At 34.7% G+C, this 26250-nt stretch overlaps 6 protein-coding genes and 1 pseudogene across 6 annotated transcripts; 4 read left to right on the forward strand and 3 right to left on the reverse strand.

Moving 5' to 3' along the window:
- Positions 1-253: 253 nt before the first annotated feature.
- LOC108842340 (cytochrome P450 78A6-like) lies at positions 254-2239 on the reverse strand. Its single transcript, XM_057002778.1, has 2 exons — positions 1185-2239; positions 254-1092 (listed from the first exon to the last, which is right to left on the reverse strand). Exons 1-2 carry the CDS (start codon positions 2175-2177, stop codon positions 466-468), a joined length of 1620 nt encoding a protein of 539 aa, XP_056858758.1. The 5' UTR covers positions 2178-2239; the 3' UTR covers positions 254-465.
- A 4611-nt stretch (positions 2240-6850) lies between these two features.
- On the reverse strand, positions 6851-8146 carry LOC108833686 (ras-related protein RABA3). The gene is made up of 2 exons (XM_018607097.2): positions 7714-8146; positions 6851-7479 (listed from the first exon to the last, which is right to left on the reverse strand). The coding sequence occupies exons 1-2, from the start codon at positions 7974-7976 to the stop codon at positions 7029-7031; spliced, it is 714 nt and encodes a 237-aa protein (XP_018462599.1). The 5' UTR covers positions 7977-8146; the 3' UTR covers positions 6851-7028.
- A 799-nt stretch (positions 8147-8945) lies between these two features.
- Positions 8946-10531, forward strand: LOC108833685 (uncharacterized). Its single transcript, XM_018607096.2, has 3 exons — positions 8946-9321; positions 9837-9985; positions 10185-10531. The coding sequence occupies exons 1-3, from the start codon at positions 9136-9138 to the stop codon at positions 10321-10323; spliced, it is 474 nt and encodes a 157-aa protein (XP_018462598.1). The 5' UTR covers positions 8946-9135; the 3' UTR covers positions 10324-10531.
- Positions 10532-10606: 75 nt separating this feature from the next.
- On the forward strand, positions 10607-12082 carry LOC130512909 (uncharacterized; annotated as a pseudogene).
- A 2001-nt stretch (positions 12083-14083) lies between these two features.
- LOC108838867 (ethylene-responsive transcription factor ERF023) lies at positions 14084-14893 on the reverse strand. The gene has a single exon (XM_018611735.2). It carries the CDS (start codon positions 14841-14843, stop codon positions 14277-14279), a length of 567 nt encoding a protein of 188 aa, XP_018467237.1. The 5' UTR covers positions 14844-14893; the 3' UTR covers positions 14084-14276.
- A 6134-nt stretch (positions 14894-21027) lies between these two features.
- On the forward strand, positions 21028-23339 carry LOC108813180 (transcription factor bHLH13). Its single transcript, XM_018585660.2, is given in 3 exon segments — positions 21028-21168; positions 21273-22381; positions 22384-23339. Coding segments are annotated over 2 exon segments (1740 nt in total). The 5' UTR covers positions 21028-21168; positions 21273-21426; the 3' UTR covers positions 23169-23339.
- Positions 23340-23909: 570 nt separating this feature from the next.
- On the forward strand, positions 23910-25790 carry LOC130507937 (cytochrome P450 703A2). The gene is made up of 2 exons (XM_057002788.1): positions 23910-24911; positions 25064-25790. Exons 1-2 carry the CDS (start codon positions 23997-23999, stop codon positions 25691-25693), a joined length of 1545 nt encoding a protein of 514 aa, XP_056858768.1. The 5' UTR covers positions 23910-23996; the 3' UTR covers positions 25694-25790.
- The last annotated feature ends 460 nt before the right edge of the window (positions 25791-26250 follow it).

Here is a 26250-nt window from a genome sequence, read left to right on the forward strand (position 1 = left end):
CCAAAAGGACAATTGCTTGCTACATAGGACTGATGCCCATAGCAAACCAACATACATCTTCATGCCAACAAAATTTACAAGGAATTTCTCACTAGTTCATCACGAAACAAACCAAATGGCGCACGTAAAACTGAAACGAGTTTAAGTTTTGACTTTAGAGCCGAGACTACCGTCCTCCTGCGTTGGTTAATAAAATTAACAACAGTGTTCAAAAAAAAAAAAATGAACAACATTACTCATCAAACCGTATATACGCATGAAACATATAAATTATAAATTTGTTTCATATAATACACATACATTAATACATTAATATGTTCCCTTAATCAATAAAAGATGGGCGAATATACTTCGCTCTTTAGACTTTGCATACATATCATATTCTTCAGGTTTTATTAGAATACGCGATTGTTATTTAATTTCCCAATTATTTTTGAAGCATTCGTGCATTGACCAGACCGAGCCTTATGCTATCATACGCCTCGGGCGTAAGTTAACGACGAGAGGACAAGCCATCTCGCATGACAGCCTCAAAACCTCTGAAAGGTCAGGAGGGTTAGCGTTGACACTAGGAAGCCACTCAAACTCATGCAAGAGCGTAGCAACCCAAAACGAAACCGTCGCAAGCCCCAAATTCTTTCCCGGGCAAACTCTCTTACCCGACCCGAAGGGTGCCAGCCTCAGATCCGACCCGAGAACAGAGAACTCAGCTTCACCCTCTTTAGCCACGAACCTCTCGGGCTTAAACTCCAAAGGATTTTCCCACACGTGGGGATCACGTGCTATAGCCCACATGTTCACCATCGCGGTGGTCCCAGCAGGCACGTGATACCCGTCTACGGTGGTGTCTGTTATCGAGAGACGAGCCCAAGAGAGAAGTGGGCCTGGTGGATGCAGCCTCAACACTTCTTTGATCATAGCAGTTAGATACGTGAGGGATGGAAGGTCAGACTCATCGACGGCTCTGGATCTGCCAACGACTCGGTCAAGCTCATCATGGACCGTTGACTGAACTTTAGGATGCAACACAATCCTCGCTAGCACCCACTCGATCAAAACAGCCACTGTATCCGTCCCCCTAAATATCATTTCCTGACGGCACCAAAAATTTGAAATGTTGATATTCTACATATAATAAGAACTAAATAATGAAAAGAAAGAAGTAGATGATGATGTTAGCGTACCCAAAGAACAGCGACCATATCGGATTCTGATAATTTTTCGGAACCATGAAGAGAATGTAACACGTCGAGAAAATTGCACGTAGAGGCACGTTGTTCATGAATGATTCGGCTCAATAACTGGCTTACTTTCGGTACAAGCTGTGAGCATCTGAACCGGACTTGTTGGAAATCTAGACCGGCTAACCAAGGAAGATGGTCGGTCCAGTTCAGTGTACCGAGAAGATCATACCCCTTTTCGACCAAACCCTTCAAGCATTCCGACTCAACGTTGTTACTAGACTCCAGTTCATACTGTTTCCCGAAAACTAAACCCATCATGTTAGACAACGACGCTGTTTTGAGCAAATCACGTACTCCAAACGCGGTTTCAGCGTTACGTGCAAATACGTTCACCATCTGAGTTGCGATCACTTGTCTCTGCTCCTCCGAGCGTTTGATTTGCTTTGGGTTAAAGAGATGGTTCGAACCTAGCCGACGTAGGGTACGCCAGTAAGCACCATTTGGAGCAAATCCCATGGCTCGGTTAAACATCAAACCATAAGCGGTTTCGTCAACAGGTCGGTCTGCAAACACCGAGCTGTTCAGTATTTCCTTTGCCACGTCAGGATGACACGTCACCACCACTTTAGTATCACCGAGGCTGAACGCCATGAGCCGCTTGGCGTTTCTCATCGCAGCCACTGCGGCTATGCGCTGATGAGCAACGCGGCTTGACCTTAGGCTCATGCTTCCCACGAGTGGAAACCCTCTCGGACCGGGAATGAGATTCTTGTTTTTTTGGTTGCAGCCGGAAGTAAACCGGCGAGTGAAAAAGTATCTTCCCCAAGCCGGTCCACCAGGTGTAGACCAAAATACGATGGTTAAGGTAAACCAAGTGATGGCTACGGCGATGAGAAGAGAAACAAAATGTTCTTGGATGAAAATATTGCATTTTGATGCAAGAGCAAAGACCCACAGATTTTCTATTTCGGTTCTCATACTCAAAGAAAACATTTTGAATAAATGTCTTTTTTTTTCTTGTGAATTTTTTTCGTTTTCGGATTGTGATTTGAGTTTGGGTCTTTGTGAAGCTTTAAATAGACGTACGCACGAAATGTGAAGCTATTAGCCAATGCCAGATCATAAATTGGTCTCAAATTTAATTATTTATCATTTGAGAGGTCTTTTCATTTACATTTAAATATTTATTAGTTCAAAGTTATATGTAGGTGCTCAAACGGGTATATGCTAATAAGCCAACATGTACTTGTGGTCATCTATATATATGCATATGTCATGTTATGTTTGCTACACTCAAATGACTATATCCTCGATGGATTTCTAATCTAAATACATATTGAAGACTATACCTACAGCTGTCCCAATGTTTCATTTGTAAACAGTTTGTCTAATATTTTTTAAGAAAATTCTAACTAGTTTTAAATTGATTAATATTCTACTAATAATCATTAACTTTTCTAATGGAATGCATACGTAGACAATTTGCATATATAATACTATGTTTTAGAAACATATATATGATAATATGTAATGAAAGTGAGCATATATGCATCTTAATAAAGTAACTTGCATATCTAAACGTAGTGGTTAGAGGTTACTAACAAAAAGACAATATATGCTTTTAAAACAGTATTTAAAAAACTATATAAATAATATGTATCGTAATTACCAAAATTAATTTCAAAGATGCCATTTTCCGATGATTCTCCTTAATTACAACAAGTGGCGAATGTATGACTTTTACGACTTTTCTCCTGCAAATTGCTCTCCAATTGACTTTTTATATTCTCAAGTCAACTGCATTTCCTTTGAGTTATCTATCTTATTAAAGAGCTGAAGTACAATTTCGGTGTGTTTGGATATTTTGATAAGAGTATTAAAAAATTTTGGTGTGTTTGGTTACTTGGATAGCATTTATAAAGAATAAATTTATTTGGAAACTTGGATTGTAGTTATAAAAATTGTTTGGAAACTTGAATTGTATTTTTATTAAAAAAATATATCTATCCTAATAAAATCAGCAAATCCATTTAAGCTTCCTACATTTTAGGAAACCACTAATTGATCATATATGTTTTCGTGATACACAATATTTTTTCCCTAGATTTTTAAATTAAATAGATATCATTCGAATATTATAAATATCGTAGGAGGTTCGAGTTGGATCATTTTCGGTCCGGGTTGGTTTGTAGCAACCTAAAAATATATCAATAAACTTTCATTTTAAATATGGCAGTAATAAATAATTTATATCTATCTTATTAAAGCTGAAGTACAATTTCGGTGTGTTTGGATACTTGGATAAGAATATTAAAAAAATTTGGTGTGTTTGGTTACTTGGATAGCATTTATAAAAAATAAGTTTGTTTGGAAACTTGGATTGTAGTTATAAAAATTGTTTGGAAACTTGAATTGTATTTTATTAAAAAAATATATCTATCCTAATAAAATCAGCAAATCCATTTAAACTTCCTACATTTTAGGAAACCACTAATTGATCATATATGTTTTCGTGATACACAATATTTTTCCCCTAGATTTTTAAATTAAATAGATATCATTCGAATATTATAAATATCGTAGGAAGTTCGAGTTGGATCATTTTCGGTCCGGGTTGGTTGTAGCAACCTAAAAATATATCAATAAACTTTCATTTTAAACATGGCAGTAATAAATAATTTATATCTATCTTATTAAAGCTGAAGTACAATTTCGGTGTGTTTGGATACTTGGATAAGAGTATTAAAAAAATTTGGTGTGTTTGGTTACTTGGATAGCATTTATAAAAAATAAGTTTGTTTGGAAACTTGGATTGTAGTTATAAAAATTGTTTGGAAACTTGAATTGTATTTTTATTAAAAAAAATATATCTATCCAAATAAAATCAGCAAATCCATTTAAACTTTTTAGGAAACCACTAATTGATCATATATGTTTTCGTGATACACAATATTTTTCCCCTAAATTTTTAAATTAAATAGATATCATTCGAATATTATAAATATCGTAGGAGGTTCGAGTTGGATCATTTTCGGTCCGGGTTGGTTTGTAGCAACCTAAAAATATATCAATAAACTTTCATTTTAAATATGGCAGTAATAAATAATTTATATATTAAACTGAATTAATATATAAATATGTTATATTGCTATGTAAATAATTGTTTATAGATTCTTTAGTTGACTAATTTTTGATATAGCTTATATTGAAAGAAATTTATTAAAAAAATTATATGAACTGAAGAAAAAACAATATAAAAGTACTGTACATTTGAATTTAAAATCATTTTTTAACAACAAACAAGACAAATATGTTGAATTGTATACAAATTACAATGTAAATATTTAATTAATATAGAAATATGTCACATTATTTAAACAAAGTATCAATGTAAAAGTATTATACAGTTATATTCTAAAATCATTTATTTTAACAATAAGCCAAATAAATATATTAATTAAAAATGGAATAAAATAAAGTTAGAGAAACACATAGTTTACCAGATGCACTCTAATATGTCGAATTTATTATAAAGAAAGTTTTAATAAGATAAATACATTCAATAATTACAAACAAATAATATTATTATAAAAGTGAAAATAATACCCGCGCTTCTGAAGCGCGGATCAAAATCTAGTCTCTTTTATGCATAGAAAGTTATAATTTCTAACCTAAAAAAATTATAACACAGGTTTCTACCAGTAAATGATTCTGAATAAATTGTAAGATTTGTCAAAATTATAATATTTCTACCAGTTAGCTTATTTCAGCTGATACTTATTACATACAATCATAATTGGAAGTACTAATTATATTTTTATCATGAGAATCTCTATCTTGCTTATAATTATTAAACTAATTAGTAACTTTACACATAACACAGAGTTATCAGCATAGAAATAAGTAAATGAGTGGTCACAAAGCACTCTGGTGGCGGATTAATCATATGCGCATTTATATAGTGTTTATATCAATGTGCTGGTATATGTTAAAGACCATTTTTAGGTCATGGGCAAGAAAGCGAGTTTGTGATTGGAGCACTTCAGATTATTCGGTTGCATGAAAAATTTAAGAGAATCATATCTTATGTCGGATTTGGATTATATTCGAGATCTAAGTGACACTCACAGTTGATGTCATGAAAAATATTATGAAAATATATGCTTAGTGATCTTATTGTAAATTTTATCGATCTATATATAGTTTTCTCTATATGTAATACCAGTTCCTCGTAAATAATAACATATATGAGCTAAATAAAACCTAATAACGAAGAGCAGCTGTTGACAAAAAAAAGAAAGAACAGTAAAGTAATTATGTGTGAAATATTTATAATTGAAAGGTTCGATTGTAATTTTTTAAATATTAATTGTTTTAAAAAAATATCGAGTACAGGATTTGGAAACTTAACTGACATTTAGTTGCATATATATATATAGACTTACAACCAGAACACCATTAGAAAGCTTTTTACAATGTATTTTTATGTAATATTTGTCATTTGAACGTCAATAATTTCAAATGTTTGATTAAGGTATAAAAGACTTCATTTTCTTGCATATACAATAATGTTAAATATATATTATAAACGGTGTAGAAAAAAATATAATAAATATGAAATGGATAGTTTTGATGTTATGTTTTCTTCCTTGATACTAAGTTTAGAAAACTTATGTGTTCTATGTTGTTTACTTTCTAGTTTCTGGCGAGGTAATGTTAACTTTGCCAGCTTATGACTCTGGAAGGAATATGTTTCTTGTCGGTTTACATGTGTAAGAATTGTTATCACTCATTTAATATGAACTTCAGATAACAAGAAAAAAAATTACTACATGGATAGTTTTTAGAAGGTATCTAATCAAGTACCACCAATTAACAAAGTACTAGATATTGACCCGCACACCCGTGCGGATATTTTTATTTTATATTTATATATATTTGATTTTAATTTTATAACAACTAAACATATTTTATAATTTGTTGTTTTATATTTTTTGTCACATTTTCTGTTATATTATGTAACTTGATAACGCGCTATTTTGTAACACAATTTTTGGTACCGTTTTTAAAAAAAAATTCAAATAATTAAATAAAAACATCTTCAAAATATGAAGAAATGAATTCTAAATTTTAAATTCCATATATTTTATTTTAAAATTTATTTAGTAATACTGAAATTTAATTATTTTATGCTATATTAATATATTTTCAAAAACAATTCTTAATTTATTTTTGTATTAAAAATATTTTTTAAACTATATATATATATATATATACCTTTGAATTTAGTTACCTTGTGTTTGTTGATAAAAAAAAGTTACCTTGTGTTTTAGTCTCATCTACTGATAAATAGTTAAGCTAAGCTAGGAGATTTACTAACACAATACAAAAGCATCCAATAAGAATGTAGTTAAAAAGGTTTGGTTCGTAAGACGTTATTTACACATTTTATTTTTGTAAACAGAATATACGGTTCTAATTACATAATACCCATTCCTTTTATTGTTAAAGATTTTACATTTTTGGTTAGTTAAGATAGGAATCTAGATTTACTCATTAAATATAATGTATTATTGTAATATTATTTATGAAACACGTTAGTTTTGGTTGACTGTGTAAATTTAATAAAAGTTGGTTTAGTAATATTGTTAAATGATGCCAATAAAGGCAATGGCAAATTTTGTAATATTAAACATGAAGTAAGGATTAATTACTAAGTGTACTTCAGTTTTAATAGATTAGATATGAAAAGCCCTTAAAACAGAGACATGGGTAAAATGATATTCAAAAAAGTACCACTATGTCTAGAGGTATCTGGCCCATACTTGAGCCCATCACTCAAAATCAACACGAACACGAAGCTTGTTCATTCGTCTTACTAATCTCAAGATCCGAACCAGAGATGATCACATCGATTCTCGAACCGTCAAGTTTCGCGGTAGACATACTCTCACATTCCAGAGCTTTTCTCGCCACGACAACGCGGCTGAAAATCTCCTCTAGCAGACGGAAAAAAGCCTCGTCGACGTTTCCGCCGCTTAGAGCCGAGACTTCCGAGAAGAATAGCCGATGAGTCTCCGCGAACTCGACGGCGTCTTCTGTCGGGACCGCGCGTTTATCGGCGGCAAGGTCGGCTTTGTTTCCGACGAGCATAATCACGGCGGAGTCGTCGGCGTGAGCACGTAAGTCCTCAACCCAACGTGCCACGTGGTCGAAGGAGACGCGTTTGGTTATGTCGTAAACCACCATTGCACCTAACGCGCCTCTGTAATAAGCGCTCGTCACCGCTCTGTATCTAAACGCAGTAAAACAGCAAATAGTCACAAAACCAATCTACTTTATTTAAATATACGGTATACTCTTATTAAGTAGATCGGAAATGAAATAAAACCAAATCAAAGCATATCTAAAATGTCGTGATCCAAGAAAAGTAAACTACCATATCTTAATATATGTAAACAATTTAATTTGAAAGCTAAACTGAGATTTAGCTTTGTAACATAATGTGTGTATGTAGCTTAGATATTACCTTTCTTGACCGGCGGTATCCCAGATCTGAGCTTTAACGAGTTTGCCTTGAAGAGTGATCGTACGTGTCTGAAACTCGACGCCAATGGTGGACTTTGAATCATAACAGAACTCGTTCTGTGTGAAACGTGAAAGGAGCTGCGTTTTACCGACAGCAGAGTCACCAATCACCACCACCTTGAACACGTAGTCGATCTTTTCGGGCAATGACGGTTTACTTGCGTGTTTATTCTCCTGCATCTCTCCGCTCATCTCTTCGTTCATTATTGAGGAATTGGCTCGATGAAGTGGAAAAACTCAGTGAAGTCTTTCTGTTTTGAGTAAAAGTGGAGAGTCAGTGAAACAGAGAAAGTGGGAAGAAAAACGGTTCGAGCCAGTCTTTTTTTGTGAAGACAGCAACGATGCTCTGTTCATTTCTTTTAATGAACTTTTTAATATCTTTAAATGAATATACAATGTTAATATAGCTGTGAGCATGAACCGACATAATTAAAAGGAAAAATCTTTACTAGTACTATTATTTTGCTAAAACAATTGATTGATTCAACATGAAACCCACATTTTGTCTGGAGAGACCAACTAAAAAAGCTCTTATGATCCATCAATTGTTGGTTGTTCTATACTCCTCCCTCATGTATGAATTTATTGGTTTCTTTTTTTGGTCCCTTTCTTTCTTTTTTTTTTCATTCTTGTTGCTTGATATTAAATTTATTGATTGTATAAGACAAAAATCAATTGATTGATTGTTTTTTCCGAACAAGACAACAATTTAAATGAATAAAATATTTGTTGTGTTAAAAAGAATAAATATCAATTTTATTCTCGTTGTAAATTTCACAAATTTGAAGATTATATATGTAAACTAGACGTCTGGTTTATTTGAAAAATTGATGTCATAGACCTTACAGACATATTAATTAAATTTAAATGTATTATTTTATTTATTGGTTTTAATTTTTTATACTTCAGTAAATTTATACCACTCTTTAGATTTTTATTTTAAAACCAATTTATTTATTAAATTTTAAAACATTAACTTTTCCAATTAAGAAAAAAAATTCAAGAAATAAGTGTTTTCTTTTTACCAAAGAGATCAAGTAGATAAAATTAGAGAGCCTACACAGGGCCCAATAAAGAGGACAAGATGTGAAGATAATGGGCTAGAAAGTAATTAGGACACTTAAGGCCTCTTATAATGAGTGACCCAATTAATTAAAAAAAAAAAATTCCACAGTAGATGCGAAAAAGCAGTCGTGTCTCTCTCTCTCTCTCTCACAGGGGCACACCAGATTAAACCAAACCAGAAATCTGGAGAATCCTCCCTTCCTTCTTCCCCCCAAAAGAGAGAGTTTTGCGAATCAGGCGAAAGTAGAAGAAGAAGAAGATAAAGAAAGGGAGAAGAGAATAAGATCGGAACGGAAGGATGGCGAATCTGTATGTGAAAGCGGCACCACCGCCGGACATGAACAGGAACACGGAGTGGTTCATGTATCCAGGGGTGTGGACGACTTATATACTAATCCTCTTCTTCGGGTGGCTCGTTGTTCTCTCCCTCTCTGGCTGTTCCCCTGGAATGGCTTGGACTGTTGTTAATCTCGCTCACTTCGTTGTAACCTCCCTTTCTCCTCTTTCTTCTTCTTCTAGCAATAGGAGTATCTTAATTGATCGATTGAATTGTTTTGTTACTCGATTTTTGCTGAGATCTGGGCTTTGAATCTGTGTTTTCGTGTCAGCAATTTTTGAAATTGATCGGTTTGGTTGAGATGATCAAGCTTTGAATTCCCCCCTTGTGATTGCGAGTTTACCATTTTGGTTTTGTCATTAGTTTTTTTTTTTGTTTGTCATAAGCTTTGAATTAACATCATTACCTTCTGATTAGTGTTATGCTCAGTTTGGTTATTAATAGCAACCTTGATTTGATCAGACTTATAATTAAGATGCTGAGATTTGAATTTGATCTGTTTTGAAGTTGATCAGTTTCGGTAGCAGAACCTGAAAATTTGTAAATAGTTTCATTCAAAATGTTATTCCCTTATCATCTAACTGTTAGGTTTATCAAGTGACTTTTGTAAAATAGTAAATATGTTTGAACGTGAAATCTGAATAGCGTCGTTTTATGGCCAGGTAACGTATCACTCCTTTCACTGGATGAAAGGAACTCCTTTTGCAGACGACCAAGGTGTCTACAATGCTCTCACCTGGTGGGAACAGATGGACAATGGTCAGCAACTTACCCGCAACCGCAAGTTCCTTACCGTTGTTCCTGTCGTCCTGTATGTCCCCTTCCTTACCAATTCTTTCTTGTTTTTTATATCCAATCTGCATTTTGTTAGCGATTGGGAACTCTTTGTTACTGCGTTTATCCTAGTGCATATGACCTTAGGACTCAGATGACATAGGGTTTTATTGTTATTGGTTTCTTAATCAAATTGATAATTGTATGCATTTGTATAATATTAAAAAAATAAACAGGTACTTGATAGCATCACATACAACAGATTACAGACATCCATGGCTATTCCTCAACACACTCGCTGTGATGGTTCTAGTTGTGGCCAAGTTCCCTAACATGCACAAGGTACGCATCTTCGGGATCAACGGTGATAAGTAAGGCTTCTTTAGCATACTCAGATCCATTTCTTTTTATGGCTACAGAAAAAGTGGATATGAAGCAAAACATATTTGTATAAAATGTTGATATGAGTTGGTTTTGAGTTGTCCGATATTTTGTAAGTAACTTTGAAGCTTTGAATTTCTTCTCTCTTTTTAAAAAAACATAGACACGAAATTGATAATTTCTAGTAAAATTAATTTGCGCATTGTGTTAGTTACTGGACGTAAGACATAACATAGCCCTGAAACAATAGTTAGGTATGAGTTTTGCACACGTATATATGGAGGGTGTGACTGTCACATGGTGGGATCTAGAGAACGTGTGGCTAATAATGATATCTGATAACACGTGTCCAACTGAAGTATTCAGGTAATTGGATATAAAATGTCACGGTGCAATAGATTAACATTATATCCAGTAAACCCACTCGTTTAATCGTATAAAGCATCGACAAACACAAATTTAATTTACAGTGATTCATTATTGTTAATGTGGTAAAAATGTTAGCATTCGTTGTTGTAAGCTGAACTTTAAATACATTTTTGATTGCACATATGTTCTGGTTGGCTTCTTTAGCTCTTCTCAGTTTCATGTACTCCAATGATTTGCTTCTGGTTCCTTTCTCCTTTTCTGATGAGGAGTTCCTCATCACATTCTCCCAAGTATAGCAAGGGATAGGAAAAGAAAAAAAAAAGAAGAGAGTTTGGTTTTAATTCATAAGTCGGAAGATTTATCTTCCAACTTTTAGGGGGTTTGATCTAATCAATGGGAGCAGCTGAAGCAAGAGCACTGTGGCAAAGAACATCAGTAAGTCGTTGATTTGCTGTCATCAACAACGTTCTTCTTCCGGAAACACTGTAAAAACAGCTTTTTCTTCTTGAAGTTTTAGAGATTCCTCTTGTGATACCAAATGGTGGTGGCTCAAGGAATCATCTGGATTTGAAGAGGTGATTGCAAACACTTTCTTTGAAGATGATACCAAATTCAAGAAACTGCATGAATTCGTTGGCTTGATTGTGATAAGAGAGAACAAGAAGAGGCAGACTATAACTTTATTAGCAAGTAAGATACAACAACACCGTTGTGGAGAAGCACTACGGATAAGGATAAATTAGCTCTCTCGGTGGCGACTAGATCCCTTGACTATAATATTCAAAACTGTGATCTTCCTCCTCCCCAGAAGCTCCACAAGAGTATTCACTGCACCAGTGGCGAAAAAGGGTTTAAAACACCCGTGTAAACAAGGTGCTTGGAGCGATCAGTTTGAGAGTTCTTTGAGTCGCAGCAGTAGTACAGAGAGCAAGAACACGAGTCCAAAGTCTTCTCCTATGTGTGATGGTCTAAGAAACGCTCAGGCATCCTCAAACCAGAGCAAGAGAAGCAGAGAAGCTTGCGCTGAAAAAGAACGTGTGATGCATGTCAATCTTTTTGAGACATGCGAGTCACCTATCTATCAGCAGATGAAGGAGGAAGAAGAGCTGATCAAAGGAGTGATTCTGAAGAAGAGAAAGCAGAGAGGGAAGAAGAATAAAATGGTTGAGATTGGAAGAAGATATATGATGGCCTTTGCATTATGGTTTCGTCTCATTGGTGGTGCTGGTCTGTTCTTAGGGTGGACTGTTGGATGGTTTTTTCACTTCTAGAATCTTCAAAATATATTTTGCTTTTATCACTGATCTCTACAAGAGTCTTAGAACTTTCATTTTAGCCTCTAAAATTGTGTTTGTCTTCACGTATATATGTATGATATTTCATCTATTGAAGTTAATTTGGTTAAATTTTTCTCTCTTCTATACAAAACTTAGAAGAAAAGAAATTCAAACATGGAAATTCATCAAAAGCTTGAGAATGTTTGAACATTTTCATATTTCTAACAATTTTTCAGATCCGGTTTACAGAATAGGGCCTATATTTGACCCAATTTACTAATTAGTATATTCATATTTGATCCGTTCTGCAAACATTTTGTAGACTTTTTTTGTTTTGTTTTTGACCACAAATAATTCGCCCACTTTGATGAATATCTTTTTGATGAATTAGTGATGTATACAAATGTTTTTGAATGTATTTTCTGCAATAAGGTATTTTATTGATCATTGCGTAGTACAACGGTTCAGAATACTAAACAACATACACAGAAACCAATATTCGATTTCCTTGGACGCATATACGGTTTCTAAACTACTAAATAGCTCTATATAGTGTCGTTAAATTCAAGTCCAACAACTTCTTGTCTGAAACAATAAGTTCAGTATCGTTTTAGACGTGATTATTGAACGCTGTGTTGTATCAAATATCCTAATATGTGGTGCAAAATCGTATTCTGACGATGCAAGGACAAATACTAATAATTCATTACCACTCACCCAGACAGCTAGTCTTGGTTCCATGGGGGTACCATTTCCGCGTTCTCGTCTTGTCGTGTGTCGTCCTACATGAACATTATACTATTACAGTACTACAACATAATATGCACATGTCAAAACGTTAACTACTTTGTATTAGGTATATATAATATAATTCCAAGTTTATGTGATTATGTCGAGCTTACAGAAAGTTTCCGAAGCTTCTGAGTCGTTGAGAAGGTAAAAGACCAATGAAGTTTCTGAGTCGTATAAGTGAAGGTAAAAGACCAATGAAGCTTGAAGAGGGTACAGCCGTCCTTTTAATTTTCCTCGCATTGAATGCTCAAATCTTCCGGTTGGTCATTCATTTTTTTTTTCCTTTTGTCGCCTACCGATTATGTATTTGCTGGAGTGCTATACTGGAAACTAATTACTACACGAAAAACCTAATGAAAAGCGAAAAGGGATATTAGAAGAAGAAAATTATGTTGTTAAAAAATAGTGACTAATAAGTTGTCAATCGTAACGGATACAAGTAAAATCATAAGTTGTCGGTCGTAACGCTTCAGCACTCTCATCAGTCCTTATCATTAAGCTCCTGGCTGCTTCAAGAATCCATCTTTCTAATTTGGATACAACATAATGCTCGCATCTTCTCTACGACTTCATCTCATCCTCTAACTATTAGACAGGGCATCGATCGAATAATCCGAGATCACCTCCACCTCCTAACAATAGCTCACAGAATTTAAATACTCTGTCACTCCTTAAATTGTATTTTGCTTGTTTTAGCGTTTCTATATGAATATCTCTCTTGCATCCTCTACTCTTGAATTTTCTAAAATAGTGTAAAACTTAATATTTACATACAAAAAATAATATATCGACGAAAATGATTAAAATATGTAAATTTTATATGATTCAAATATGTAAATTTTTTTTACAAAAAAAATGTAAATCTGCTGTATATACCCAAATATATATAGTTCCAACCACACACCACGATAAATCAATATCGAATCCAATGCTTCATTTATGTAGTTCCGTTCCTTTTTACGAAATAACAAAACAAATAAATACGATAGATTTCAGTTGTAACTAAAACTGATAATTTTGATATAAAGTATGGATAATGGTCTGAAAACTATTGCATGCAGTGACAAAACTGTACGCCAGATTGGAAACTATGCTAGGTAGCTAATTTATTTTCCTCGCATATACTATTTCATTTTTATGGTTCATTGTTTTTTTTGTAAAACTAATCAAGCTCTAAATTTTCGAAAAATAAAAACGTTTTCTCAAAAGAAAAAAATCAAAAATACTTCAGTTTAGTATTGTTTGTTTATCCAGATAAAACCCTAAACCTTTAGTCCTTCAGTTACAATCAATATTATCATTACTCATGCAAGCAATTTTATGCAATCAAAACTGTATATAGTAACATACAAATACGTCCAGATCATCATACAAACTACAAACCTAACAGGGTATATATTTATTAATCACATAAAACAATAAAAATATAGTTGCATTAAATCGATCTATCCAACACATTAACGATACAACGCACACGTATAGCGAATACGACACAGTCGACAACTACACTCACAGACACGCCATGAACTGATACTGATACGAGTCACCGTCGACCACCCACGTGGCATCTTCTCCGGCAACGAAAAGCTCCGGTGACCACCCACCTCCGGTCATAATAAGCTCTGGCAGCTCTATGCCTTCCCAGAAATCATCTCCGTCGTCGATATCTGCCACGTCATCTCCCGTTTTAGTGATCTTGACGGCGTTGGCAGCTTTGGCCGCCGCGACTTGGATATCTCTGGCCGTACATGTCGAAGGTCGAGGTAGATCATCGATTTCGTCGGGGAAATTAAGCTGAGCTTTTCTTCCTTTCAGACAAAGCGCGGCCACGTCGTAGGCCTTAGCTGCCATCTCCGGCACCGGAAAAGATCCGAGCCAAATCCGAGATTTTTTCCGTGGCTCTCTGATCTCGGACACCCACTTTCCCCATCGGCGTTTGCGAACTCCGTGGTACACTGGATGTCTCGTTGTAGAGAAGGTTTCTCTACCGCCTCGGCCGCGAGATTTAACGGCAGAAGCCGTGGCTGTTGGGTCGTTGTTCTTAAGTGCTGGTGGTTGTGGTGGAGATAGTTTCATTCTTTCTTGTAACACTGAGTTTGTTATGTGGTTAGTCACACACTGTTTTCAACATTTATAATCTCTTCCAATCCCATGTTCTAATTAAACCAAAAGCGTTTACTCTTCTCAATAGGAATTTACATGAATGCCCTCCAGTTATTACAGTTCAATAATTAAATCATCAAACCTTTTCCAAAAATACCGATGATTACTTAGTTGGATATATGGTAAATTAGTCAAGAATTATAATTCAATTAATGAAACGTGAGAGCTAGTGTTGTCGATTATTGTGTTCGCATATATGCATATATGGATCATGGCCTGCCCATGGATTAATAATAGTTTTCAAGTACTAAACGTCATTACAAATATCTCATAAGAACAACATTTATGATCATGGTTTATTCATGTCTCTCCAGTGATAAAGATTTTTTTTTGATCGAATCCAATGATAAAGTTTATATGTCAAATTAAACCAAAAAGTTTATATGTCTAATCATGTCTCCTAGCATTCGGGAGTGGTGGGAAAATGTTTTCAATAGCTTACGTACTGGTGTTTCCCTGTCCTATATGTTTGTAGTTAAGTAAAATAAGAATAAATAGCACCATCTCTTCAAATTGCGTAATTAATTAACATGCATATACTATGGTTATATATCTTATAAAGATGATAAAAAGCTAAAGTATTCGATCGCGGGAAAAGGGTTAACTAAGACTGCCTTCTAATATCTTCTTAGTCTTCTTTAACAAAGGACCGGAAAATTATGAACCGATTGTCTATAAGACCATGATTAACCCCGATTTTTTAACTTGAATTTTTAGTTTCGGTCAACAGATGGTTTTTAGCTTTTTCTTTTAGATTTTAACTAAGAAAAACTAAGAATCATCAGTTAAATAAGAGATATAAAAGTAATATGTTAATCGAAATTTTAAAAATAAAAATAAAAATAAAAAATAAATCATGAATTTAGAAGTAGGGGTTAATCATGCTCTAACTCTTTAGCAGAAAAACCCCAAAACATTTTACTACCATAGCAACTACCTCATCTCTTGACAAATATATACACATAACATTTACTTCTCGTAGTTAATTTTTTTTACTACAAATGTATCCAAAATTTCAAACAAACTTTGGCAAAGAAAAGTGATTCATGTTATGTTGATTTCTTATTAATGGAATTCGCTTTATTAGGTGTTATTTTTTGTTCATGCATGCCATTATCGTGAAAATATATCTACAAATAACCCTTTTGCTTTCCTAATTGTTAACTTATTAATTTTCTGTTAATTCATATATTTCGGTAGCGCAGGTCCACAGAGGTTGCTTTTATAAAAAAAAAATAGTATTAATTCATTTTCGGAGGGACCATAGTCTAAACTCTAGTCTATACCACTCAGAAACCAGAAAAATACTTGACAAGTTTTCTCTTATGATTTTTTTTTGTTTTTTTTTTTGACTGAGCGATAGTGTTAAGTTTGTGAAGAGATCTTAGTCTAGAGAAAAAAAATGTTCCAAAACTGTATGAAAAATTATCTTCAGAAAAAACTGTGAAAATTGTTGGAATTCAAGTTGAATTTTTTTATTATTTTACTTGCTGCTAAAATAAACGTTACAAAGAATAAAACTATACCCTGCATGTGGTATTTTTACGACTACCATATCCGTAAACCATGTCACGAATAGATTTGTTAGCTTATATCTTCAAGAAGAATATGACTATCACAAGAAAACTCACGTCTTCGTACGGTGGTTTATTTATCTATTAACATCTAAAGGGCACTTGATAAGTATCACCTGAAGTATATGGCTTCAACTTTTTAACTCATTACGTCTATATATATAAAACAATAAATTCCACACATATAAACAATGAAATATTTGAAGTTGATCCATGTACATGTAATACGTATTGCGAAGAAAATATAATATATACTCTCAGTTGGGAAATAGCTAGCAAGAGGAGTTACAAAACACTCATTCTTCTTACATCAGATAATTTACGGCTTTACTGCCAGTTAGAGATATATAGGGTTGTCTTCGGGTGCTTTCTTGAACCAATTTCAACACTTGCTCGATTTTTAAGAGCATCATTATTGGTGGGATTGTGTCCTATGTCCCTTGGCTTTGTTTTTTTTTTTTTCTTTTTTTTTGGTCGGTTGTAACCAAGGACCATCCCTTAATTAGGGGTTTTTTTCCCTTTTCTCTTCTTGGTTCTAGTGTTTAGTGGTCCCCTCCTCCCTTAAAGGATGTCTCAAGGGATGACCAATAAAGATGGTCTAAACACGAAGTAACTGACTCTATAACAGTGTGTGTGTGACGTCTTTTTAATGGCCCGGTGAGATTTAAGTTTTTTTTTTGTCTTTTCCTTACGATGAGGATGAGCATTAAGTTTTGGTCGGTGCTTTTTCCTTTTCGTGATGTAAAGTAGTTTTATATGATTATTATGCTTTGGTTGTTACTAAAAAGGTGACGATTTTTGTAGAAGTTAAACACGGATTTCATTTTGACAAGTGATATCTGATTACTCAATTGTGTGGACGCCATTTTGGGATCCCCAGGAAAAAAATGTTTACAGATAAAATTACATTTACCTGACAAGAATGACTCACATATAAACGGACGATATAAACAAACTATTTGTTGTTCAAGTTTGCTGTGCAGTTATTTCTATGCTGTAGCATTTACAAGTTTCATAGTTGCACTGAATCCACACTGCAGTTTACAATTAATTCTTCACTAAACAGTTGCCGTTCAAAATATGCCTTATTACAACAGCGCATCTATACAGAATCGTTGCTACACGTATGTATTTATAAATCTACATTTTGCAATCTCTTGTAAAGTTCTAACCAAACTTGATCATCTAAAAATGAACTAGATTTTGATTATGTTTTTAATTTTTTATTTATAAATGATATATTTGTAATATTTAAACATAAATTTAGATTGAAAATTTACATTTGTAGTTATAATAAAAATTAAAAGTTTAAAATTATTTTGATATAAATTTTAAATTCCTAATTAAAATAATATAGAGATGGGTCATAATTTTTTCCAATTCCAAAATCTTAGCATTATTAATAAAAATAAAATAATTTATAAATAAATAAAAATATATAAACATATTTGAAATTAAAATAAATTTGTTAAAAAAAATCTTACGCTATTGTTGTTTATTTCTATAGTTTGACCCGTGGCCGTATAAATATTTGCTTTCACTTCAATTTTTTTCTTTGTTCTAATGATAATATCTATATATATGTAAATTAATATGTATTATATAATTGTTAGTATATATATTTTAAAACAAAATTATATCACAGTGTATCATATAAAATCTAATATTTATAACTAATTGGACTTATATTATAAAGTGTTATACTAACAACTTATAAATAAAATATTTTATATTTTATTATATGATATATAAATTGATTTTTGATGTGTGATTTTTATTTTATTATTTTTATTATAATATATTGAAAAATATTTAATGTTAACAAAAATCTATAAGAAAATTTATTTTGGTTAAAGAAATCTATTATTTAAATTAGTAAAAGACATTAAATACTTAAATCTATCATTTAAATAAGGAAAAGACAAAATTCTCTACTATCTTGTTACCAAACAAAATTTAAATTTTTTAAAACTCACTATCCCTATTATCAAACAAAAACTTAAAGTACCAAGTTAATAGAAGTTAATGATTTGATAGATAAAATTACTATAGGTCTGTACATATTAGATTTCAGCAAGATCTAGCCCATTATAATTTGAAATGCTAATATGAGTAGATGGGTCATAAGGAAATGCTAACCTAGTACGGCTATCTCAGCCCATATCCTACCCAAATAGAACAATAGGCTCATAAAACAAATCCGTCCATAACACTGGCCCATTTTGAACATGAGCTGTCTTAGACTTGGAGATTGTTGTCGTTGTTGACTTAGGAGGAAGGTAGGACCCGCGTCTGAGTTAAAGGATTCTTTAAGCACGTGAATCACGCGGTCCCCGCTTTTTGCTGTGTTTTTCCCACCACCGCCATATATTTAAAATCACTCGTGACTCCATTTTCCATAACCAAACCAAGTTGTTGTTACTCGTACGAGAATTTCATGACACCCAGTTTAGTTGTTGATGATAATGTGAATAGTGAAACCTCTCTTTACAGTGTTTTGAGTAGTTGTTGTGCGAGATGATGAAAAAATAATTACTATTAATACACTCAGAAGTGCAGGCAAGAAAAGAAAGTTACAGGCGTTATTTTGGAAAGAAAAAAAGATCAAGAAAATTAAATGCATCTCACGTTCTTCTCATTCTGGTCATCGCCTTGATCCACGTAAATACACATGCTTTTCACGCCTCTTGCCTTATTTTTTAGGCCTCTGTATTAAATCGACTTGTCTTTTTCCTATTATTATTGTGTTTAGATAAACAGTATTAGACGTCCATAATAATTCAAACGGAGAAGACGTCGCATTTCTATAAGTTATAAAAACTCAGTAGTTGTTCGCATTGCCTTTTCACGTCAATGCGACCCCTAACCTTGGATATATATATACATAAACGTGGATAGGGATTAATATGAAAATCGAATTTTTATATTTTCAAAAAGGGTTAAAATATCAACTGATGATATTAAAGAAAACTTTAAAATTGAAAGCCTACTGATGTATAACGTGAATATGCTCGATCAAAGTTTCCGATGATTGACCACTGGACTTGCTTTGTATAGATGTATACGAAAAGCAAAATTACTAATTTGGGGGTTTTGTTTCCATTCATTAGTATTTGACAAACTATATAATAAGGATATTACTATATATATATATATATAATATATATATATATATGATGTGCTGGAGAATAGAATCTAATCAAAGGTGTCAGATACAGGTTTAGATCTAAATATAAGGTTTGAGAGATAGATCTGATTTGAATAATATATTGGGTTTTTAGTAATTAAAACCCTCAACTATTTTTCAATCGTAAAATAAACCCTCAACTATTTTTTAATGTTTTAAACTCTCAACTTTTGTATGTCGCCCTCCGTCTATTATTCTGTAACAGAAGGTTAGATATGTTAACAACTCGTAAGTTGAGGGGTTAAAACACTAAAAAAATAGTTGATGGTTTATTTTACAATTCAAAAATAGTTGAGAGTTTTAATCACTAAACACACATTTTTAATCAAATTGGATGGAAAAAGATAAATAAGTTGATATTTCTCTAATTATCAAGTATTTTTTGTTAACTAAAAACACCTTAGCTTAGATAGTGGGACGATGGCAGCCTAAATGAAAAAAATGTAGATGCACAACAAATTTAAAAAAAATCGTTTATCGGATTATGCATATTCCAAGTAAGAAATGTTTCATTAGCAATCATTACGAGATTATACGAAATAATATTAGATCGGACCTAATTAAGAAAAATATTTAAGATAATGAGTTAGGCTATTTGATGGAGATATCTGATTAAGCCAAAAATAAAATAAATAATTGTCTCTAAGTGTTCAGTTTGTTGAAAAATCTTGAAAAATCCTATTAAAGATGTCTTTCCATGTTCAATGGTCTAATTCATTCTCTACAAGAATAAAATATTTTACTAGTTCCCGTAGAACCGATCTTCTTTTCATATAATTTCACAACGGTTGTGAATCTAACTTGTTTACATGGAATACAGTCTCTTTATTTATGTATTTAGGCTACCATCATTCCACTCTCAGTTTACGGTCATACTCTCTAAGCTAAAGTGTTTTAGTTAACAAAAAATATTTGATAATTAGAGAAATATCAACTTATTTATATTTTTCCTTCCAATTAGTTTAAAATGTGTGTTTAATGATTAAAATCCTCAACTATTTTTAAATCATAAAATAACCCTCAACTATTTTTTTAATTTTAACCCCTCAACTTACAAACCATTAACGTATGTCACCTTCCGTTACGGAATTATAGACGGAGAGTGACATACATTAACAATTTATAAGTTTAGAGGTTAAAACATTAAAAAAATAGTTGAGGGTTTATTTTATGATTTAAAAATAGTTGGGGGTTTTAATCACTAAAAACCCTAATATATTTGATTCATACAGTCAAAGACACAAAACCGTAGAGCTCGACCAGACCCGGTTTAGTTAAGATGTAACCGTAGTTAAGTTGCAAAGTCATGTTTTCCTAAATAAATGAGAAGTAAAAAAATAAAATAAAATAAAGAGAGAGGAAGGAAGAACATGCGTTATTTTCTCTCTCTCCATTTTGCTTGAATTCATTCAATTAGAGACGACACGACGGCGACGAAATTGATGAAATTCAAATCTCCTTGAATCAGAATTTACTGGTAATCAAAAACATATCATTCCTCTTTTTGTTTCTTTTTGTTAGTGAATTGCGTTTTCATGGATTTTGAAATTGTGGTGTTTATATGTTGGGGGGAAAAAACAGGACAGGACAAGATCTGAGATCTCTCTCTCTCTCTGGTGTTCTCCATGCAAAGCCTGTTGGTTTCTTTACCGATTTGACCCAACACTCTGTTTCTTCTGCAAAAAAAAAAGATCTCTTCTTCTTCAAAAAAAGCTTCGATTTTTATCAGAGAGAGATGAGTAGTAATAACAATAGGGTGTGGAACGAAGATGACAAAGCGATTGTTGCTTCGTTACTCGGCAAAAAGGCTCTCGATTACTTGCTTTCCAACTCTGTTCCTAACGCTAATCTCCTCATGACCGTCGGAAGCGACGACAACCTCCAGAACAAGCTCTCCGATCTCGTCGAGACTCCCAACTCCTCCAATTTCTCTTGGAACTACGCCATTTTCTGGCAGGTCTCGAGGTCAAAGTCGGGAGATTTGGTGCTCTGCTGGGGCGATGGCTCCTGCAGAGAGCCTAAAGACGGTGAGAAGTCTGAGATGATGAGAATGCTTAGCATGGGAAGAGAGGAAGAAACACATCAGACTCTGCGTAAGAGAGTGCTCCAAAAGCTTCACGCTTTGTTCGGTGGGTTGGATGATGAAGAAGATAACTGTGCTTTGGTTCTTGATAGAGTTACCGACACTGAGATGTTTCTTCTCGCTTCCATGTATTTCTCTTTCCCTCGTGGTCAAGGTGGTCCTGGCAAGTGTTTCCACTCTTCTCACCCCGTTTGGTTATCGGATTTGGTCAATTCTGGTTCTGATTATTGCGTTAGATCCTTTCTTGCTAAATCAGCTGGGATACAGACTGTTGTCTTGGTTCCTACTGATATTGGGGTTGTTGAGTTGGGCTCTACTTCTTGTTTGCCTCATAGTGATGACTCTATCTCCTCTATAAGATCTTCCTTTTCCTCTCCTCCTCCTCCTCCTCCTCCGGTTAGAGTTGTTTTGCCTGTTGTTGTGGCTGATGACAACAGTTCCTCCAAGATATTCGGCAAGGATCTGCACACTTCTCCTGCTTTTCTTCACCATCATCATCAACAGCAACAGCATAATAGGCAGTTCAGAGAGAAACTTACAGTTAGAAAAATGGATGATAGAGTTCCAAAGAGATTAGACGGCAACAGGTTCATGTTCTCTAATCCAGCACCACTCCTACATGGATCCCACCACCGAGGACTAACAACAACAGTGTGACGGCAGAAGCTCCTAGCAGAGAAGATTTCAAGTTTCTTCCTTTGCAGCAATCGTCATCATCGTCTCATAGGCTGCTTCCTCCTGCTCAGATGCAGATTGATTTCTCCGGTGCTAGTTCAAGGGCTTCTGAGACTCATTCAGATGGTGGAGGAGGAGCTGATTGGGCTGACCTTGTTGGTGGTGCTGATGAATCTGGTGGTGACAACAGACCGAGGAAACGAGGAAGGAGACCTGCCAACGGAAGAGTAGAAGCTCTCAACCACGTGGAAGCCGAGAGGCAACGGCGTGAGAAGCTTAACCAGAGGTTCTACGCCCTCAGATCAGTTGTCCCCAACATTTCCAAGATGGACAAAGCCTCCTTGTTGGGAGACGCCGTCTCTTACATTAACGAGCTTTACGCTAAGCTCAAGGTTATGGAAGCTGAGAGAGAGAGGTTAGGTTATAGCTCTAACCCTCATCTCTGCTTGGAGCAGCCGGTGATTAACGTTCAGACAGCAGGTGAAGATGTGGCAGTGACGGTTAGCTGTCCGTTGGATTCTCATCCGGCATCAAGAATCTTCCATGCGTTTGAAGAGGCTAAAGTAGAAGTGATTAACTCAAAACTGGAAGTTCCACAGGACTTAGTGTTGCATACGTTTGTGATCAAATCTGAAGAGGTGACTAAAGAGAAGCTCATCTCAGCTCTCTCTAGAGAGCAATCCAGTTCTGTTCAGTCGAGAACATCATCAGGTAGATAGCCTTTTGAGAGGAGATGACAAGAAGAAGTTTGTAGTGAAGAAGAACCCTGTAACAATCCTCCAGGCTAGGATTTTAGAAGTTTTTTTTTATTTATTTGTCAAAAGTAGACAACTCGCTTTACAAGAAAAAAAAAATAGCATCTATTTATTATGTTGAAGAAGCCTTTGGGACTTGCTTGAGAATCTGTCTTTTGTTCTGATTTTTGGCCTCCTTGAAATATGGATTCTTCGTAGAGTGAGTTTAACAAAGTGATTGTGCCACAGGTAACATCAGACTTTTAAGCCAAATTTTGTGATCTGCAGCCTTTGCTTGAGTTCTATTAGCAAGCATCTTGGTTATAACTCATATAGATTAATCTGAATAGTGTTAAAGATTGCTCACATAATTGCTTAAGAACCAAACAATAAACCCATAACAAGGATTAAAAATAATAATCTTTTTGATGTTAGGATGATTTAAAGAAGAGCGAATCAATGGGGTTTCAAGCATTTTATGGATTCTCGATCTATATTCACGTTTCCATTCTTTAGAGTTTCACATGTCTTTAATCAAAAGATGCAATGTCTCTTTCACAAACCTAATTCTGTCCTAACAAACCGATTCAAAGAACATGAACAAGGCATGTAGTTTGTAAAAGTGACACACAAAGAAAGAGATGTATAATATGGTTTATATCTAAATTCTCTGAAAGTTGGGTAAGTGGTACGTAGTCCTAACAAAACCTTAGCTACTAGTCTTCCACTATTTGTTAGTATATATTGAGCCAACAAAGACAATATCAAAAAAAGTGAAAACATCTGTCCGAACACAAATAATAAGAGACTCAAATGATTTTGGTGATAGTTTTTTCTCTGTTGGCTATTCTATTTCTTAACGTTCTTCTATGGAGATGGCTAAAAGCCTCAGCACGTAACGTCCAAGAGCTTCCTCCAGGTCCACCAAGGTGGCCTATTTTGGGCAATCTTCTCCAGTTGGGCCCTTTACCTCACCGGGATATGGCCGCTCTTTGTAACAAGTACGGCCCACTAGTTTATCTTCGGCTCGGAAACGTTGATGCCATCACAACAAATGATCCGGATACCATCCGCGAGATCCTCTTTCGGCAGGACGATGTCTTTGCATCAAGGCCTAAAACACTCGCTGCGGTCCACTTGGCGTATGGTTGCGGAGATGTAGCGTTAGCACCAATGGGCCCACATTGGAAAAGAATGAGGAGGATATGCATGGAGCACCTACTTACAACCAAAAGGCTTGAATCATTTGTTGCACAGCGAGCCGAGGAAGCTCAATACCTAGTACAAGATGTATGCAAAAGAGCGGAATGTGGAAAGCCCATAAACCTTAGAGAAGTATTGGGTGCGTTCTCTATGAACAATGTGACCCGAATGCTATTAGGAAAACAATTCTTTGGACCTGGATCCGTGGTAGGAGCTAAAGAAGCCCAAGAGTTTATGCATATAACTCACAAGTTGTTTAGGTTGTTGGGTGTTATTTACTTGGGAGATTACTTGCCGTTCTGGAGATGGGTGGATCCGTATGGCTGCGAGAAAGAAATGAGAGACGTGGAGAAGCGGGTGGACAAGTTTCACACGAAGATCATCGAGGAGCACCGAAGAGCAAAACGGGAAAAAGAAGACAAAAATATTGAGGGTGACATGGACTTCGTTGACGTTTTACTATCTCTTCCTGGTGAGAACGGAAAAGAACACATGGATGACGTTGAAATTAAAGCTCTCATTCAGGTTACATTACTTATCAATTTTGTTAATGCATCAAATATATCGATTGTTAAAAAACTCTGTTGTTTGTGTGCATTATATTATAATATTTTTCTTTATATATTGTGGGGTTATTAGTCTTCTGGTTGCGATTGACGTTTGTAATACATGAGTAGGACATGATAGCTGCTGCGACAGACACGTCCGCGGTCACGAACGAATGGGCTATGGCTGAAGTGATTAAGCAGCCTAGAGTGATGCGTAAGATTCAAGAGGAGCTCGATAGTGTAGTAGGATCAAACCGGATGGTCAATGAATCGGATCTAGTCCACCTAAACTATTTGCGATGTGTGGTAAGAGAGACGTTTCGAATGCATCCAGCAGGACCGTTCTTGATTCCTCACGAATCTGTTCGGCCAACGACGATCAACGGCTATTACATCCCTGCAAAGACACGTGTATTCATCAATACACATGGGTTGGGTCGAAATACTAGAGTATGGACTAATGACATTGACGAGTTTAGACCGGAAAGACATTTGCCCGTCGACGGCAGCGGAAGGGTGGAGATAAGTCACGGGCCTGATTATAAGATATTACCGTTTAGCGCCGGGAAAAGAAAGTGTCCAGGAGCGCCGTTAGGTGTGACGATGGTGCTGATGGCTTTGGCTCGGCTCTTCCATTGCTTTGACTGGACTACGCCGGAAAATATTGATACGGTGGAAGTTTATGGAATGACTATGCCTAAGGCTAGACCATTGTGGGCGTTAGCTAAGCCACGATTGGCAGCTCATTTATACTCATGATACAATTGGATACTAAGACTTGTATTTCGACATCAAATAATATCGTTGTAGTTCGTGTACGTTGGGCAACAGATTTTTAAAATTTCGTTTATCTTTTCTTCCTCTTCTTCTCGGTTTAGTAGAATCAAGTCTCTCTCTCGTTCGGTTCTTCTTCTCTTGTGGTTGAATAATATGTTTCTGACGCTTCGTCACTCCATGTTTCTCAGTCGATTTCTGAGATAACTAATAAGAACACACATTCAAGCTCTGATGGAACCTGTTATTGTTAGATCACTACATGACACTTAGATATTATAATGCGTATCTCTGATCATCGAGCAGTGTGTATCATAATGCTTATTTGATTATCATGTCGAGTGCAAATTGTTCATGGCCACCACCATGTAATGCAATGATGAGTGAGCACTTATCATATAAGTACTATAAAGCAAATAAAAGCAAAAGGTGTTTCTTCTAGTGGCTTTTGCTTTATTGTCTCTTTTACATTTGAGCCTTTAATCAAAATATTGTTCTTTACTCCATTTTCTAAAGATTCTCTAGTTGTGGTTTTCTCCTAA

This window comes from Raphanus sativus, chromosome 1 (assembly GCF_000801105.2).
Source record: "Raphanus sativus cultivar WK10039 chromosome 1, ASM80110v3, whole genome shotgun sequence".
NCBI lineage: Eukaryota > Viridiplantae > Streptophyta > Magnoliopsida > Brassicales > Brassicaceae > Raphanus > Raphanus sativus.